Source organism: Ranitomeya variabilis, chromosome 5, assembly GCF_051348905.1.
Source record: "Ranitomeya variabilis isolate aRanVar5 chromosome 5, aRanVar5.hap1, whole genome shotgun sequence".
In the NCBI taxonomy this organism is placed as follows: domain Eukaryota; kingdom Metazoa; phylum Chordata; class Amphibia; order Anura; family Dendrobatidae; genus Ranitomeya; species Ranitomeya variabilis.
Window position 1 is genome coordinate 51055697 of NC_135236.1, and position 17366 is coordinate 51073062.

The following is a 17366-nucleotide window of genomic DNA, read 5'->3' on the forward strand; positions in this document are numbered from 1 at the left end:
CCTATATACAGGCCACTCACTGATTCCAGGATTGTAGACACCAGTGATGCTAGTTAGTGGACACACCGCGATATAACATGTCCCTTTTGTCACATTATTTTCAAGGGTGCCATCATTTCTGTCCAGGCCTATTTCAGGAGTTTTATTTATTTATTTTTTTTAATTGTGTGGAAGCATGGTTGAAAAGCAAAGTCTGACTTTCATTTGTTCATTTTCATAGATCTTTTATTTATTATTACTGTCAGATTCAAGTTATTTTTTGTGTGACCATTGTGGGATTTTCTGTCATTAAACGAGGGATACCAACAATTTTGACCATGTATGTATAAAGCGATTAGCTCAGGTCAGGAGAGCTAGCGGTCAGACATGCCAGAACCTTCAGTCTGGAGACCCTCATACACATTTAGACTGTTGTCTGAGCCTTTTCGACATCGGCGGGTCTGTCCGAAGTTTGTCTAATGTTTATGGAGGCCTTCAGAGAGAAAAAGCAGCTGCATCCCCCTCCTCTCTGCCTTCTATGAACAAACTTTTGCAAGTTGCTGAGTAATAAAGAAAAAAAAAAAAAAAAAAAAAAAAAAAAAAAGAGTAAAAATAAACGAGTCGTGTACAGAAAACATTTAATTTTTTTTTTACAATTAAAAAGACAGTAACAAAACAATATTTATAAAATCAGTAAACATAACCTCAACGATGGAAAGGACACAGAGAAAAAACAAAACAAAACAGGGTTTGGTGACGAAAACATTCGATTTAACCAGTATAAAATCAACAAACCTCTATAGAGAATTGCTAGAGAGACATGGGGGGCTTGTGTGCGGATCCCCCCTCTGGACACGCATCCGTATCTATTGCCTGATAAATCGGACGTGTCCACGAGAAGTGACCCGATCAGATGGTGCCCAAATAAATAAGACTGATTTGTCCATCAAACGCTTCTTAAAAGTCAGCAGATCATGAAACGAGGGGATTTTAACAAATTTCGAGGTGTCAAGCTTACAACAGCACCGGTCGCCTATGGACTTAGTGATGTTCCTAGCTCCAGCCCAGTGGTCTCCAGCCTGGGGGGGTCATAAACTGGTGTGAAATGACAATTGCCCTGAAAGCACCAGGCCATCAGGAAACGCCGGGGGTCCCTACAAAGTGTTGGGGGCGATCTAACTGTTCAACAGATTTGGAGACGTATTAAAATTATAAAACCAAAAGATAAAAGGTAAAAACAGCAGCGATTTGTTAGTTCCACAGCAGATGGTCCACGTGCCAGGACTGTGGAGCTACATTAGTAATGCCCGGTGTGGAGAGGAGACATGGCGGAGGAGCTCAGAGGCCACGCGGGGACAGGGCGGTGCGGAACAGACTTTGGCCTCCTGACTTTATGTACGTTATGTCCATTTCTGTAGGTGTGATCTGCACGTACACGAAGCTGCCCATAGTCTCCTGCTCACCCTGGAAAAACCGCAAGTAACCTTTGGGAATCTTTCCTTCGTGTCTGCGGGAGTTTTCCATAAAGTTTCCCGCTCCGCTCAGCACGTATCCGATGCCGCTGTCATCCTGCAGGTACTGGAAGAGGAACAGAGTCATGTTAGGGGTCAGGATAGAACACAGAGGTTCGCTGGCGTTACAGAATAGTGTTTGTAGGTTAGGGAAGAGGTCTCGTCCACCTGACCGCTGCAGCCAATCTCGTGACCACGGACCCTAGGGATGCGCTTGCAGCCGCTGACGGAGAGGACCACTAGAGTCCCATACCCAACCATTAAATACTAGAAGTAGGTTGTATGTAGATAGCAAATTGATTAGCACAACCCTGGTCCTGTAGTCAGGTCAGAACATCATGGCCGCCGGATGGTGACGAACTGCGCCTCTTCGAGAGGATACAAAGAAGAAGAGGCGCTGAGGATGTCGGCAGGTAGAAGGAGATTTGTGGGGCTCACAAGGACCATGGACCAGGGTCCTGCAAATTGATTTGCTCATCTCTAGTTATTCCCACCCTATCCACAACTTGCTGATCACAGGGGTCCGTCCGCAGCGGCCACACATGCACGCCACCGCTTCATCCACAGTGTACGGGACTGCCATGTCCATATTTGCTACCAGGATCCCGGTGCTAACCACTGAGCCACCGTGCCGCCCATGCAGAGAAGACACCTACCTGCATATTGTGATCATGCCCACAGAGGTAAGCGGTGACTCCGTACTTCTTAAGCAGAGGCTCGAGATGGTGGATGAGACAGCTAGTAGGCCCATGCTCCGCTATTGACCACACAGGGTAATGTCCGGCCACTAGTAAGTATTCGTCCTTCGAAGCCTGCAGTTTCTCCGTCAGCCATTGTAGTTGTTTCTCTGCCAGCCTCACGTTTGTCGCTCCCAGCGGCTGCCCCCCTAGGAAGTCGTCAGAGTTCCCACACAGGACAACTGTGTCCAGCATCAGCAGTCTCACAGATACATTGGTGCTGGGGATCTTGAAGGACAAGTCGTAGTAGAGATCTGGATATTTCCTGTATGAGGGAAGATAAAAGGCGTCATGGATGAAATAGACCCTGGAGAAACATGGCCAAAAACCAGCACCGCAGCCATCCACTGGGATGAGTCCACAATAGCACCTCGACTTGAATGAAGTGAAGGGTGCTGAGCTGTAATACCTCACACATCCAGTAAACAGGTGTGGCGCCATTTCATTAAGTTTCCCTCCTTCCATAAATCTATAATCTGGTGATAGCCTTATTCTGACACAGTCGGGTCAGCAGGATCTGAACAGCTCCTATTACTCCCCTTCAGAAAGTCACCACCCACAGCAGCCACTAGTGGGAGCTCACTGTGCAGATTTACCTGGCTCCAATGGGGTTAGAGGAGTTGTCCTGTTAGAAACGGACCACAGATGCCCCAATCCATCATCATGTGCTACATGCCCGCGCTTGGCACCCCCTGCTCCTGGCCCGTGCTCGGCAGCCCAGCTCCTGGCCCGTGCTCGGCAGCCCCGCTCCTGGCCCGTGCTCGGCAGCCCCGCTCCTGGCCCGTGCTCGGCAGCCCCGCTCCTGGCCCGTGCTCGGCAGCCCCGCTCCTGGCCCGTGCTCGGCAGCCCCGCTCCTGGCCCGTGCTCGGCAGCCCCGCTCCTGGCCCGTGCTCGGCAGCCCCGCTCCTGGCCCGTGCTCGGCAGCCCCGCTCCTGGCCCGTGCTCGGCAGCCCCGCTCCTGGCCCGTGCTCGGCAGCCCAGCTCCTGGCCCGTGCTCGGCAGCCCAGCTCCTGGCCCGTGCTCGGCAGCCCAGCTCCTGGCCCGTGCTCGGCAGCCCAGCTCCTGGCCCGTGCTCGGCAGCCCAGCTCCTGGCCCGTGCTCGGCAGCCCAGCTCCTGGCCCGTGCTCGGCAGCCCAGCTCCTGGCTCGTGCTCGGCACCCCCTGCTCCTGGCCCGTGCTCGGCACCCCCTGCTCCTGGCCCGTGCTCGGCACCCCCGCTCCTGGCTCGTGCTCGGCACCCCCTGCTCCTGGCTCGTGCTCGGCACCCCCTGCTCCTGGTTCGTGCTCGGCACCCCCTGCTCCTGGCTCGTGCTCGGCAGCCCAGCTCCTGGCCCGTGCTCGGCACCCCCGCTCCTGGCTCGTGCTCGGCACCCCCTGCTCCTGGCTCGTGCTCGGCACCCCCTGCTCCTGGCCCGTGCTCGGCACCCCAGCTCCTGGCTCGTGCTCGACATAGGAGAGCATTACATGTCTCAGCACGTGGAGGGACTGTCTGACAGCTCATTTTCCTATCTAAGCCAGCCCCCTTTTATCACAGAGATGTATAGGCAGAGTAGGGGTCTTTACTATTAGGGTATGTGCACACGTTCAGGTTTTTTCGCTATAAAAACTCATTAAAAACACATACATTATGCATCCTATCATTTAGAATGCATTCTGCATGTTTTGTGCACATGGTGCGTTTTTTCCGCGAAAAAAATGCATCGCGGTAAAAAAAGCAGCATGTTCATTAATTTTGCTTTTTTTTTTCACGTTTTTCCCGCTATGCCATGCATTGGGAAAAAACGCACAAAAAACGTGTCAAAAACGCGGTAAAACGCATGCGGATTTCTGGCAGAAATGTCCGGTTTTTGTCAGGAAAATTTCTGCCAGAAATCCTGACGTGTGCACATAGCCTTAGGCTACCATAACTTTTTATGCTTTTCTTTTTTTTTTTTTTTAAAGCTGTACAACTCCTAATACAGTGAGCTCCCTCTAGTGGTGACTGCAGGGAGCCGGAATAAAAAGAAAAAAAAACTCGGGGAATATAGTTAGCCTTACCAGCGAGAAGACACGTTGCTGTAGGCGATCTGAGCTGTGACGTTTCCATTGTGGTCGTGATTGCCGGCGAGGACGTACCACGGGACATCGCGCAGCGACTCCCCATTAAACACATTCTCGAATGTTGCCTGGAAGGAAATTACGCACGGGATTAGATACATGGGTTTACAGTCACATGTAAATAATGGAAAGACCGGCAGTGTTATAATTCGGTGCTTGCTGTCAGTGAATGTCTGAGCGTTTGTTACAATGTGTCAGTGTAGGTAATGGTAACCAGTAGGGTCAGGACAGGAGAGATCTCAGGCATTGCTAACGTTCCGGATGCTGAGACCTTTCGGGTCACAAGAGTAAGGACCATTCTCCTTTATCATCAGATGTTTGCTATGTAATCTCAGAGCACCATAATATAGAGGCTGAGACCCTGATTCCAGCGATGTGTCACTTACTGGGCTGCTTGCTCTCATTTTGAGATAATGACAGTTTTCTCGGCTGAAGATCTAGCATTGCTCAGAATGCCGAACCCTGTATAACCCCGCCCACACCACTGATTGGCTGATTAAGGTGTACACTGTGCAATGATAGCTGCCAATCAGCTGTTAGGGGCGGGATTACACAGAGCATCTGACTAGGAGGCAGGAGACACCTAGTCCTGCAGTGATAATCTCCTGCTGATAAAACACTGATTTTATTGAAACAGCAACGCGCAGCTCAGTAAGTGACATCGCCGGAATCAGGGTCTCTGCCCCTACATTATGCTGCTCTCAGATTAAATAGCAAAAACCCGCTGAGAGATTCCCTTTAAAGCCTGGTTTACACACATTCAATTCCTGCCAATCAGTCCGATCTTACAGACAATGCAATCAGTTGGATTTGGCCGTTTTCTTGTAGATATTCTGAGAAGGCAAAATCCATTCATGTTTTTGATCTGTTATCAATTTATGAGATGGCAATATACCCTTTAAGTCATAATATATTGGTAACTATATATAAAAAAAATTGCTGGTAATTAAAGGATCATGTAATTAGAGACTTTTTCTTTAGAAACAGCGCCAGCCCTGAGGATGGGTTGTATCCGATGTTATATCTCAGGCCCATTGATGTGAATAGAGCAGAGTTGCAATACCACACACAACCCATGATCAGGGGTGGCGCCATTTCTCAAAGAAAGCAAACATTTTTTCTAATCCCAGACTAACATCCAGTGTGTGGCTAATCACTGGGACTATCCCGGGGTTTCTTCTTTACAATAGGGTAGAAATTCTGTACTGATTCATTTAGTTAAATATTCACGTTCAGATTTTCAGATAAAGAGCAACAAATCTCCAGCAAACATTAAGCTTAATGATTCTGCCTACCCGCTGCCACCACTAGAGGGAGCGTCCTACATTGCCATCAATACCCCAGTATGCAGTGAGCTCCCCCTGGTGGTGGCTGCAGGCGGAATTGTATTTGTCACCAGGTCTCGTCAGGTGATGAAACGAAGGAGCACGTTGTGCCGGACTGACTAATGACCTGGAGACAAAAAGGCGGAGATCCACTATGACAGAAAATGTTCACTGAAGTGTGGCGGGTGGTTTGGCCTATGATCCAGTGAGCACTGCTGATTTCAGCGTAAATTGTTGTCAGAGGGGCTCAGGTTTTCTGGCGAGGACATGTCACCGCCAATAGTGCATTTATTTCTTTACCTTAAATCTGATGTCTGTCACGTTTTTCACGCCGTCATAATAGAAGTTGTCACCCACAGACAGGATGAAGTCGGCCCCCCATTTGGATACGATATGGTCAAGCTCGTCTGCGACCAGTAGTTCTTGTTTGGTGGTGTAAGGGGGAAGGGGCAGGCCGCCCCAGTCACCAATCACAGCAAAGCGAAGAGAGGGGTCGCCGTCCTGCGGGGGGCTCCACAGGGTCTTCATAGAGACACATGGCAGAAAGGCCAGGAGGACGACAAGCTTCTCCATGTTGTGTCTGTGCGGGAAACATAAGTTGTAAGAGACCAAATGTAAAATCACATAAACCAGAGAGGGTACCCCAAAACTCATCCATCACATAGGGGGGACATAACCATCTGCATGGGCTGTGGGATGCTGAGCAGTGTATCTAAGCCCGCCATATGTGATACTGTCTGCTGAGCAGTGTATCCAAGCCCATTATGTGTGATGCTGTCTGCTGAGGTGTATCTAAGCACATCATATGTGATACTGTCTGCTGAGCTGGTGTATCTAAGCCATTATGTGTGATACTTGTAGATTGTGAGCCCTCACGGGCAGGGTCCTCTCTCCTCCTGTACCAGTTGTGATTTGTATTGTTCAAGATTATTGTACTTATTTTTATTATGTATACCCCTCCTCACATGTAAAGCGCCATGGAATAAATGGCGCTATAATAAAAATTAATAATACTGTCTGCTGAGCTGGTGTATCTAAGCATAATATGTGTGATACTGTCTGCTTATCCGGTGTATCCAAACCCATTATGTGTGATACTGTCTGCTAAGCCAGTGTATCTAAGCACGTCATATGTGATACTGTCTGCTGCGCCGGTGTATCCAAGCTCATCATGTGATACTGTCTGCTGAGCCAATGTATCTGAGCACGACATAGGTGATACTGTCTGCTTAGCCGGTGTATCCAATCCCATTATGTGCGATACTGTCTGCTGAGCCGATGTATCTAAGCACGTCATAGGTGATACCGTCTGATCTTGTGTATCCAAATCCATTATGTGAGATACTGTCTGCCGAGCTGGTGTATCTAAGCACATCATATGTGATACTGTCTGCTGAGTCGCTGTATCCAAGCCCATTATGTGTGATCCTGTCTGCTGACGTAATGTATATAAGCCCATTATGTGCGATGCTGATCTGATGTATCTAAGCTCATGAGTTAGTGACAAAATATATATACTGAGTGGAGAGAGGTTGAACTTGATGGACCTAGGCCTTTTTTCAACCTATGTAACTACGGTATATGTGTGATACTGTCTGCTGAGCTAATGAATCTAATCCCATCACGTGTGATACTGTCTGCTGAGCTGATGTATCTAATCCCATCATGTGTGATACTGTCTGTTCAACTGATATATCCAATCCCATCATGTGGAATACTAAATGCAGGACTGATGTATCTAAGCCCATCATATTGGATACGGTCTGCTGAACTGATATATCTAAGCATATCATGTGATTTTGTCTACTGGGCCGCAGGGCCGGTGTATCTAAGCCTTTTATACCTGCAGCTCTGGTGGTGTCTCCGGAGCTGGTGTATCCAAGCTGACAATGTGTGGATCAGTTTAGAAGCGCGCGTCGCCGCTCCGTACATCCTCATCTTCCTCCATTGTGTTTTTGTTAGGCCGGCGTCACACTCGGCGTAAGACAATACGCCACGTATTATACGTCCGTACTACGGCCGTAATACGGAGAAATGTTCCCAAAATAGTGATCCGTAGTCAGGGTGTGTCAGCGTATTTTGCGCATGGCATCCTCCGTATGTAATCCGTATGGCATCCGTACTGCGAGAGTTTCGCGCAGGCTTGCAAAACCGACATCTAATGGATTTATGTGCTCAAATGTTCATTAAAACATATATACAGTGTAATATATATATATATATATATATATATATATATATATATATATATATATATATATATATATATATATATATATATATATATATATATATATATATGTCATTGAGACACATATATATATATATTCTGTATTTAGATTTCATTCTGCGCGATATCTGTGAAAAGCCGGTAATTCAATTGCCGGCTTTTCATTTCTCCTGCACAAACCCGACAGGATATGAGACATGATTACATACAGTAAACCATCTCATATCCCCTTTTTTTTTTGCATATTCCACACTACTAATGTTAGTAGTGTGTATGTGCAAAATTTCAGCACTGTAGCTGCTGAAATAAAGGGTTAAATGGCGGAAAAAATTGGCGTGGGCTCCCGCGCAATTTTCTCCGCCAGAATGGTAAAGCCAGTGACTGAGGGCAGATATTAATAGCCAGGAGAGGGTCCATGGTTATTGGCCCCCCCGTGGCTAAAAATATCTGCCCCCAGCCACCCCAGAAAAGGCACATCTGGAAGATGCGCCTATTCTGGCACTTGGCCACTCTCTTCCCACTCCCGTGTAGCGGTGGGATATGGGGTAATGAAGGGTTAATGCCACCTTGCTATTGTAAGGTGACATTAAGCCAGATTAATAATGGAGAGACGTCAATTATGACACCTATCCATTATTAATCCAATTGTTGGAAAGGGTTAAAAAACACACACACACATTATTAAAAAGGATTTTAATGAAATAACACAGCGGTTGTTGTAATAATTTATTGTTCTCGCAATCCATTTCCAGGCCCTCGCTTGGCAAAATAATAAACGCACAAGATACATACCTTCTGATGTCAGATCAGGTCCCACGAAGTAATCCATCTGAAGGGGTTAACTAATATTACAGGCAGAGCTGCGATAAACCACTCGCTCGTGCCTGTAATCCCCGGGTGCTGAAAGGAAAGCAGGATCTGTACTTACATTGAGTCGCGGTGATGTGCCCCTGCTGGATGTTCTCATGAACTGCAGCCTGGGAACTTTTTCCCACGCTCCAGGTCATATGAGGACATCCACCAGGGGGCGCCTCACCGCGACTGAAGGAAATGTAGGTCAATGACCTACATTTCATTCATTCGCCGGGGATTACAGGCACGGAGCACACAGCTGCATTAGCAGGGCTCCTGCCTGTAATATTAGTTAACCCCTTCAGATGGATTACATCGTGGGACGTGATCTGACACCAGAAGGTATGTATATTGTGCGTTTATTATTTTGCCAAGCGAGGGTTTGCAAATGGATTGCGAGAACAATAAATTATTACAACAACCGCTGTGTTTATTTCATTAAAATCCTTTTTAATCATGTGTGTGTGTGTGTGTGTGTTTTTTAACCCTTTCCTACAATTGGCTTAATAATGGATAGGTGTCATAATTGACGCCTCTCCATTATTAATCTGGCTTAATGTCACCTTCCAATAGCAAGGTGACATTAACCCTTCATTACCCCATATCCCACCGCTACAGGGAGTGGGAAGAGAGTGGCCAAGTGCCAGAATAGGCGCATCTTCCAGATGTGCCTTTTCTGGGGTGGCTGGGGGCAGATGTTTTTAGCCACGGGGGGGCCAATAACCATGGACCCTCTCCTGGCTATTAATATCTGCCCTCAGTCACCGGCTTTACCACTCTGGCGGAGAAAATTGCGCGGGAGCCCACGCCAATTTTTTCCGCCATTTAACCCTTTATTTTACAAGCTACAGCGCACAAATTTTGCACATACACACTACTAACATTAGTAGTGTGGAATATGCAAAAAAAAGGGGATATGAGATGGTTTACTGTATGTAACCATGTCTCATATCCTGTCGGGTTTGTGAAGGAGAAATGAAAAGCCGGCAATTGAATTACCGACTTTTCACTAACACCGCTGCGTATTTCTCGCAAGTCACACTGCAGGTCCGTGTGGAATCCGTATTTTTCTCGCCCCCATAGACTTTCATTAGCGATTTTTTTGCGCAATACGCTGACAAACGCAGCATGCTGCGATTTTGTACGGCCATAGAAAGCCGTATAATACTGAACCGTAATATACGGCTAATAGGAGCAGCCCCATTGAGAATAATTGTGCCGTATGTAATGCGAGTTTTACGGACGTAGTTTCTGCGCTCTTACGTCCGTAAAACTCGCCAGTGTGACGCCGGCCTTATGGTGAGGAGCCAATAACTGGGGAACGATGGATCGTAGCAGCGCTCGTTCCTGACTATTGGGTCGTCTGAACCGGCTGACAATCAATAAAAGCAAAACGAGCACCGATCAGAAGGTCTACAAGGGCCATCATCAGGGACAGATCACCATCCCCAGGTCCAATCCCTGATGATCAGGAGCAGTTTGCGGCCATGCTGTGAGCACTGAGGACGGCACCTACATATCGCTGTAGTATTTCCCATATATAATGCTATCTTCTTATTAGTGGGATTTCCTTTGAGGTTTTTTGGGTAAGTGTGCGGAGGACAGTGCTATTTGGTGCACTGAGCCCCCCCCTGCTTGTCCTCACCTCCGCCTAGTCACATGTCTATGGGGGAGGATTGCTTTCCAAATAATCCTGACTATAGGTTTGCCTGCTATTTAACAAATCCTTCTCAAATACCCATTTAGGCGTTTTTTGTAACAAATGGAGGAGGGGGCCGGAGTCTTTTGTCACACCACTCAGTCTCTCCTAAAGCCCCTCCGTACACATTAGACTAAAGTCCAACTCTCCCACAGATATCGTCCATCAGTCTTAGGGTACCGTCTCACAAAACGATTTACCAACGATCACGACCAGCGATACGACCTGGCCGTGATCGTTGGTAAGTCGTTGTGTGGTCGCTGGAGAGCTGTCACACAGTCCGCTCTCCAGCGACCAACTATGCCGAAGTCCCCGGGTAACCAGGGTAAACATCGGGTTACTAAGCGCGGCCCTGCGCTTAGTAACCCGATGTTTACCCTGGTTACCAGCGAACGCATCGCTGGATCGCTGTCACACACACCGATCCAACGATGACAGCGGGAGATCCAGCGACGAAAAAGAAAGTTCCAAACGATCTGCTACGACGTACGATTCTCAGCAGGGTCCCTGATCGCAGTAGCGTGTCAGACACTGCGATATCGTATGGATATCGCTGGAACGTCACGGATCGTACCGTCGTAGCGACAAAAGTGCCACTGTGTGACAGTACCCTAAGGCCGGCATCACACTAGCAGTATTTGGTCAGTATTTTACATGAGTATGTGTAAGCCAAAACCAGGAGTGGAACAGTCAGAGGAACAGTATAATAGAAACATCTGCACCACTTCTGCATTTATCACCCACCCCTGGTTTTGGCTTACAAATACTGAGGTAAAATACTGACCAAATACTGATAGTGTGACGGAGCCTAATGTGTATGGGGCTGTCCCTCGACAGATGATGTCAGGGGAGAGAAGTATCCGGCACTGCAGGGTGCAGAGGAGTCTGCAGTGGACCGCTTGGCCGAAAGAGCTATGTAATGTGTATGGGGCCAATATATTAGATAGCTTCCAACTCCACCTAAACATGAACCCCAAGTTTGGCCAAAGCTCTGCCAAACACTTTTGAAGGGGAATTATCTCCCCAGATAATAAAAGGATGGGGCATGCTGAAATTCATTATGCCCCATCCATCTTTCTCCCAACATCTGTTGCTGAGGTAAGTCAGGACACCACCATACACATAATGGTTGAACTGTCCTGATGAAATTGGTGGGTTTCTCTGAAGTCTATCTATGGCTACGTTCACATTTGCGTTGTGCGCCGCAGCGTCGGCGCCGCAACGCACAACGCAAACAAAAACGCAGTTGCGTTTTGAACAAAAAACGCTGCGTTTTGCGCCGCATGCGCCCCCCCAAAATCTATACAATGTTTTGCATATTTATTGGAAAACACATGCGTCGTACAACGCACCACGACGCAAGTACTTGCGTCGTCTGCGTTGTCAATACAAATCAATGGGAAAAAAGGCGCATCGACGACGCAAAAGCGACGGAAACACGACGCATGCGTTTTTTAAAAAGTCAGCGCCGCAAAAAAAAATGCAACATGTTGCGTTTGCCGCGCCATGACAGGTGCGCCCTAACGCCGCATGCGGCGTACGACGCACCAAAACGCATGACAACGCATGTACATGCGGCGCCATGCGGCCCCAATGTTAAAGATAGGGCCGCACGACGCATGCGTTTTGTTGCGGCGACGACGCTGCGGCGCACAACGCAAATGTGAACGTAGCCTAATGCGTATGGGGGCTCTGAAGGGTAAGACCAAATAGAGCTACAGCAAAAAAAAATGCATCTTTGTATTTGCTTGTTAAACAATCAATCGATTTCGCTAGAGAACATAATAATAATAATAATAATAATAATAATAATAATAATAATCTCTTTATTTATTTCCACCAAACCATATAGTTTGACCACATGATTTTGTAGCTTCCCCTGAAAAACTAAGAGATTGTTTTACTGGCAACATGGCTGTTCCATTTGGCCTCACCCTTAGATCTGGAAGGCTGGTGCTGAGGACAGTCACCTCCAGAATCTCATCAGGGAGGGTTCACAGACAAAAAAACCAACCCAAAACCATCTCATCAAAGAGGAATCCTGCATAAGACAGGGCCCGAAATACCTGCAAAACCAGGCCCAAAACACAATGGGGTAGAGGGGGAGGGAGGTTCCCATTTTTGCATTTCTTTTCATTGCATTCTACAAGCACCAGAAACTAAAGATGCAAGAAACAAATCAACAAATGCGCATTATGCCGGCCCCCCATAATAGCATAGCGCAAGACAAAAAAAAGAAAAGTGAGTTTAAAAGAAAAAAAAAATGGAAATAATGAATCGAGGCTGGGGCAAAACGGCAACTTTGGCCACAACGTAAGTCGTGGGATCGAAGGTCGATCTGTGCTGCTGCTACATCGCAGCATAATGCAGGTGAATGGGGTCACAGTGCAAAACAAAAGGCTATGTGCCCACCTTGCGGATTCGTGTGCGGATTTTTCCACACCATTTTTGAAAAATCCACAGGTAAAACGCACTGCGTTTTACCTGCGGATTTACCCTGCAGTTTTACACCTGCGGATTCCTATTAAGGATCAGGTGTAAAACGCTGCGGAATCCGCACAAAGAATTGACATGCTGTAGAAAATACAACGCAGCGTTTCCACGCAGTATTTTCCGCAGCATGGGCACTGCTTGATTTGGTTTTCCATAGATTTACATAATACTGCGCAGCGTCAAATCCGCACCGTGTGCACATAGCCTAAGGAACCACATCAAAAATGTGACCCACATTCACCTGCATTATGTGGGGATGTACACCTGCATTTTACATTATTGGTTTTATAAGTATTTTTTATGTTTCCCACATCTTCCCAATTGCAAAGTTTAGCAGAATACGCAACTGTTTTGTAAAGGATGGTTATTAGTAAAGGGGAAGAGACGTGTGCGGGGGAGGGGGATGTGGTGCTGTACACTTATCGTCATGTGAGGAACCAAAAGATAAACATGAGACGCCCTGTGTACCGCACACCGAAAACAGGCATTATGTGGGTATATATATATATATATATATATATATATATATATATATATACACACACACACGCCATGAAGTATATGTGAGTCATGTGCAGGGTAGATATCGTTAGTCAGGATTAAATTAATCATTAACGCCAAATTCACAGGGCCAAGCTGCACGTAAACACAAGGCCCGAACTATAAAAACAGGTAGTTACCCATAGCAACCAATCAGGATTCAGCTTTCTTTCTCCAGAGGGCTTCTAAATGATGAGAGCTGTAACCTGATTGGTCACTAAGGACAAGTGCTACATTAGCTTTCCCACATCTCTTTGATGTGCAGATGATCCCTATAATTATACATTTACCCACAGAGATCCCCTTTATAGCTGTGGTTGTCATAAAAGATGTATAAAAAGTGCAGTACGGGCTGTATATACTCGTAGTAGGAAGTGCTTTAGTAAACAAGCTGCGCATACAATGACTACAAGTGCCAGGAAAACATAAGGCGGGTGGCTAGCACTTGTAGTCCCATAATAACTCATATCCCAGCCTAATTATATATATATATATATGTATATATATATTCTCATCAGTAACTAAGCACGACATTATCCCGTAGAATGTAAGTCCGCAAGGACAGGGTCCTCTCCCCTCTATACCAGTCTGTCAATGTAAATTAGTTTACTGTAAACGATATCTATAACTCTGTACGTAACCCCTTTTCTCACGTACAGCACCATGGAATTAATGGTGCTATATAAATAATTAATAATAATAATATACTAAGTGCACAGTGTAATGGCTGCAGTGCTCCTTACCTTGCTCCTCTCTCCTCTGCTGTCTTCACAAGGAAGCCCTTTGCCATTTAAAAACTTCACACAATACCTTTACCCCACACCCCTTCTGTCTCAAATTACTCAGCTTACCAGGAGGAGGACACCACAGCTTCCTCCAGCTTCTCACACAATAGTACACAAGCTTCTTAAATTCCTCAACAAAAGCAAAAAAAAAAAAGCAAAAATTTGCTGATTACAATGATTGCAAAAAGTTCATAGCTTTTTTTTTACCGGCGTCAGCACTGGGCGGCGCGGAGTTCATGGCCGTTCACTTAGTGGCGAGGCTTGGGGCTCAGCCTGACCACAATGAAGGAAATAGCTTGTTACTAACGAGCTGTGATGAGCACATTATACACATGAAATGGCAGGAACCTAGATAAGGAGTTCAAGTAAACCAGCGCCGGTGATGGCACCCAGATTACGTGATGGCATCAGGGCCTGCATATATTAATGACATCTAATAATCATGGTGTAGCTTCATGAATGAAGATTTGTGAAGGATAGGGAGTGTCCACCTCAATTACGTGCTCGTTGGTGGCTGATTATTATTATAGCACCATTTATTCCATGATGAGGCTGATGAGGCCATTGTGGGATAAGCAGTTGACTACAGGGAAAGAACTGACTTTGGCATGAGGCTGCAGTAATGCCCTGGTTCTTGCACTGTTTTCTTGGCTAATCCCGCATGCCGTCTCAAAGGAGGAGACCTCTTTGTGGACAGTATGGCTCCAGCGTCCACGGTTAGCAGCTAGGGCAGGCGACTAACTAAGGTCAACATGGAAGACATGAAGGGATTTCTTCATGATGTTTTTATATCAAGTTCACTATAAAATGCCATTTTGGGTAGACGACGATCTTCCATCCTGGAGATGTGTCCTACCCGGTATAACTTCTTCTTAAGCAGCATGCCCTCGATTCTTGGAACTGCAGCCTGTTGAAGAAATGCGATATTGGTGAAGAAATCCTTCCCATTGATTTGCAGGATTGTACGGAGTCAGCGATGATGGAAGCACTCGAGTAGGATATGGTGGTGGCAGAGAACCCACGTCTCGGACCCATACAAGCAAATTAATGATGGCTTTGTGCACGCCGACCTTAGATCTTTTCTCCAGATACTTGTTGTTCCAGACTCTTTTATACTGTCTACCAAATGCTCTGTATGCCTTTTTTCTAATATACTATTGCCGTCTGTTAAGAAAACCCCCACAAAGTGGATGCAGATGAATGGGGTCAATGTGACTTGAAGGGTACCTCCACAAACAAGTCACAGAAAGTCAGACTAGTTGTATTTGCGATTTGCTGGTCTCAATAAGTGGCAGTGTGACCCCATTCACCTGCATTAAGCTGCGATTTAGCAGCGGCACAGAGTGGTCTTTGGCTGTTTGACCTGTGTTGTGGCCAAAGTCGTCGTGTGGTCTCATAAATGTGTACTTCAACACCTGATCCTATTGTTCTCTCAGGAGATAAGCGATGGCCCGTGGTGTCTGGTGGCAGCTTACTCCACTCTTACAATTGAAAATTGAAAATTCCTGTGGCCAAATTAGCACTCAGCTTACAGATATTTAGGACTGCCTTCAGATGGCCGTGTCCATGTGAGGTTCAATGTCCTCAACCTCATTGCAGATGAGTGAAGGAGCTTCTTCTGCCATTAAAACAGTCACTGTCTTGCCTATAAAACACACTAGACCAGTTCTTGTGTAGACTATCGTCATGTAGACAAACATTGGTCAGTAAGCGATCCGTGAAGGCACAATGCTCCAAAATACTGTCGTTTGAATGTAGCCTATGATGTATGGGCACCATTGCACAGGCTTAAAGGGGTTCTCCACTATGTTTTTAATTTTCACAAGGGGCAATTCATCCTGGAAGGAAAAAAAAGAAGACACTCTTGTCTCCAGAATTCACTCCATTCTCCAGTGCTGGTTTGGAAATAATCATCACATCATGACTACCAGTGACCTGACCTTTGGCTGCCGGGTCAAGTGGTCGGAATTTCTTTTTTTACACGTCAAGTTATTTTATTACTAACAACTAGGGTTGAGCGAAACGGGTCGTCCATTTTCATAAGTCGCCGACTTTTGGCAAAGTCGGCGTCTCATGAAACCCGACCCGATCCCTGTGCGGGGTCGGCCATGCGGTACGCGATCTTGGCGCCAAAGTCGCGTTTCGTATGAGACAGAGACAGAGACAGAGACAGAGAGAGAGAGAGAGAGAGAGTAGCGCCGGGTCGCAGGTGAATATGAGCCCTTAAAGAGGAAAACTGAAGTGAGCAGGTAAAAAGGGCGGATGAAAAACCATCAAAAGGAAATAGGAAGAGGGGTAATGATTACTGCCCGCACACACTCTCATCACTGTATGCAATGTACAGGAAGCAATGCAAAAATACCCAGACTCATATTGTTCAGTATGCCAAGCAATTAATGCCTAGCTACTTACATACCACTCCATGATAATTATATTCAAAAAGGAGAAACATTGGAATTTTGGTACAATTTCTATAACAACCTTTATTGAAACAGACCATCAAACATATATTAACAAACAAGATTTAAAAGATGTGATTAAAAAGGACACCAACACTGGCCGCACTCAGTACTAAATGTAATACTAAAGGGCTTCAATCAACATGATATTTTAAGGACCCCATCACCTACAATGTCCATCCACCTGCTCCCAAAGGTTAATGGAGGGAGGACATTAATCAGTATAGCCCAGTGGCTGTTGTAGAATCTTCTCTGGGGATTCCTCTCCCATACTGCCCCCTTAGTACATATGGTGACAAAAATAAACTTATGTTAAGTTGAATAAAAGGGTCATCTTACCCAGACTGAGGCACACCGCTGGACACACCCCGACGCACGTTTCGCCGCTCTATAGCCTTGCTTTCTCAAGGGGAGGTGGGTTAATGGTCTCCTACAGGACCTTTTATATCCATGGTAACCGGTCATGTGTGTATCACATGACCGGCCACTGCTGTGCTGTGTATACACGGCGCATGCACCCGCGGCCGGCCGCACCATACCCACGCGACTTGGCACATCGCCGTCCAACATCAGTGTGGAGGCCAAACCCCCGGTCAGACGTGACGACAGAACGCCGGATGACGCGGGGCAGCAACGGACGGCAAGCTGGCACATGCGCA

The 17366-nt window shown here is 46.6% G+C and overlaps 1 protein-coding gene across 5 annotated transcripts; it reads right to left on the reverse strand.

The window, feature by feature from the left end:
- Positions 1-600: 600 nt before the first annotated feature.
- On the reverse strand, positions 601-17110 carry ACP5 (acid phosphatase 5, tartrate resistant). Of its 5 annotated transcripts, none has more exons than XM_077261943.1 (5): positions 17047-17110; positions 5950-6229; positions 4265-4392; positions 2147-2492; positions 601-1557 (listed from the first exon to the last, which is right to left on the reverse strand). In XM_077261943.1, exons 2-5 carry the CDS (start codon positions 6220-6222, stop codon positions 1318-1320), a joined length of 987 nt encoding a protein of 328 aa, XP_077118058.1. In that variant the 5' UTR covers positions 6223-6229; positions 17047-17110; the 3' UTR covers positions 601-1317. The 5 variants fall into 5 exon arrangements, with proteins under 5 accessions (XP_077118058.1, XP_077118054.1, XP_077118056.1 ...); XM_077261939.1 differs by lacking the exon at positions 17047-17110 and adding an exon at positions 15105-15211; XM_077261941.1 differs by lacking the exon at positions 17047-17110 and adding an exon at positions 14315-14685.
- Between the last annotated feature and the right edge of the window lie 256 nt (positions 17111-17366).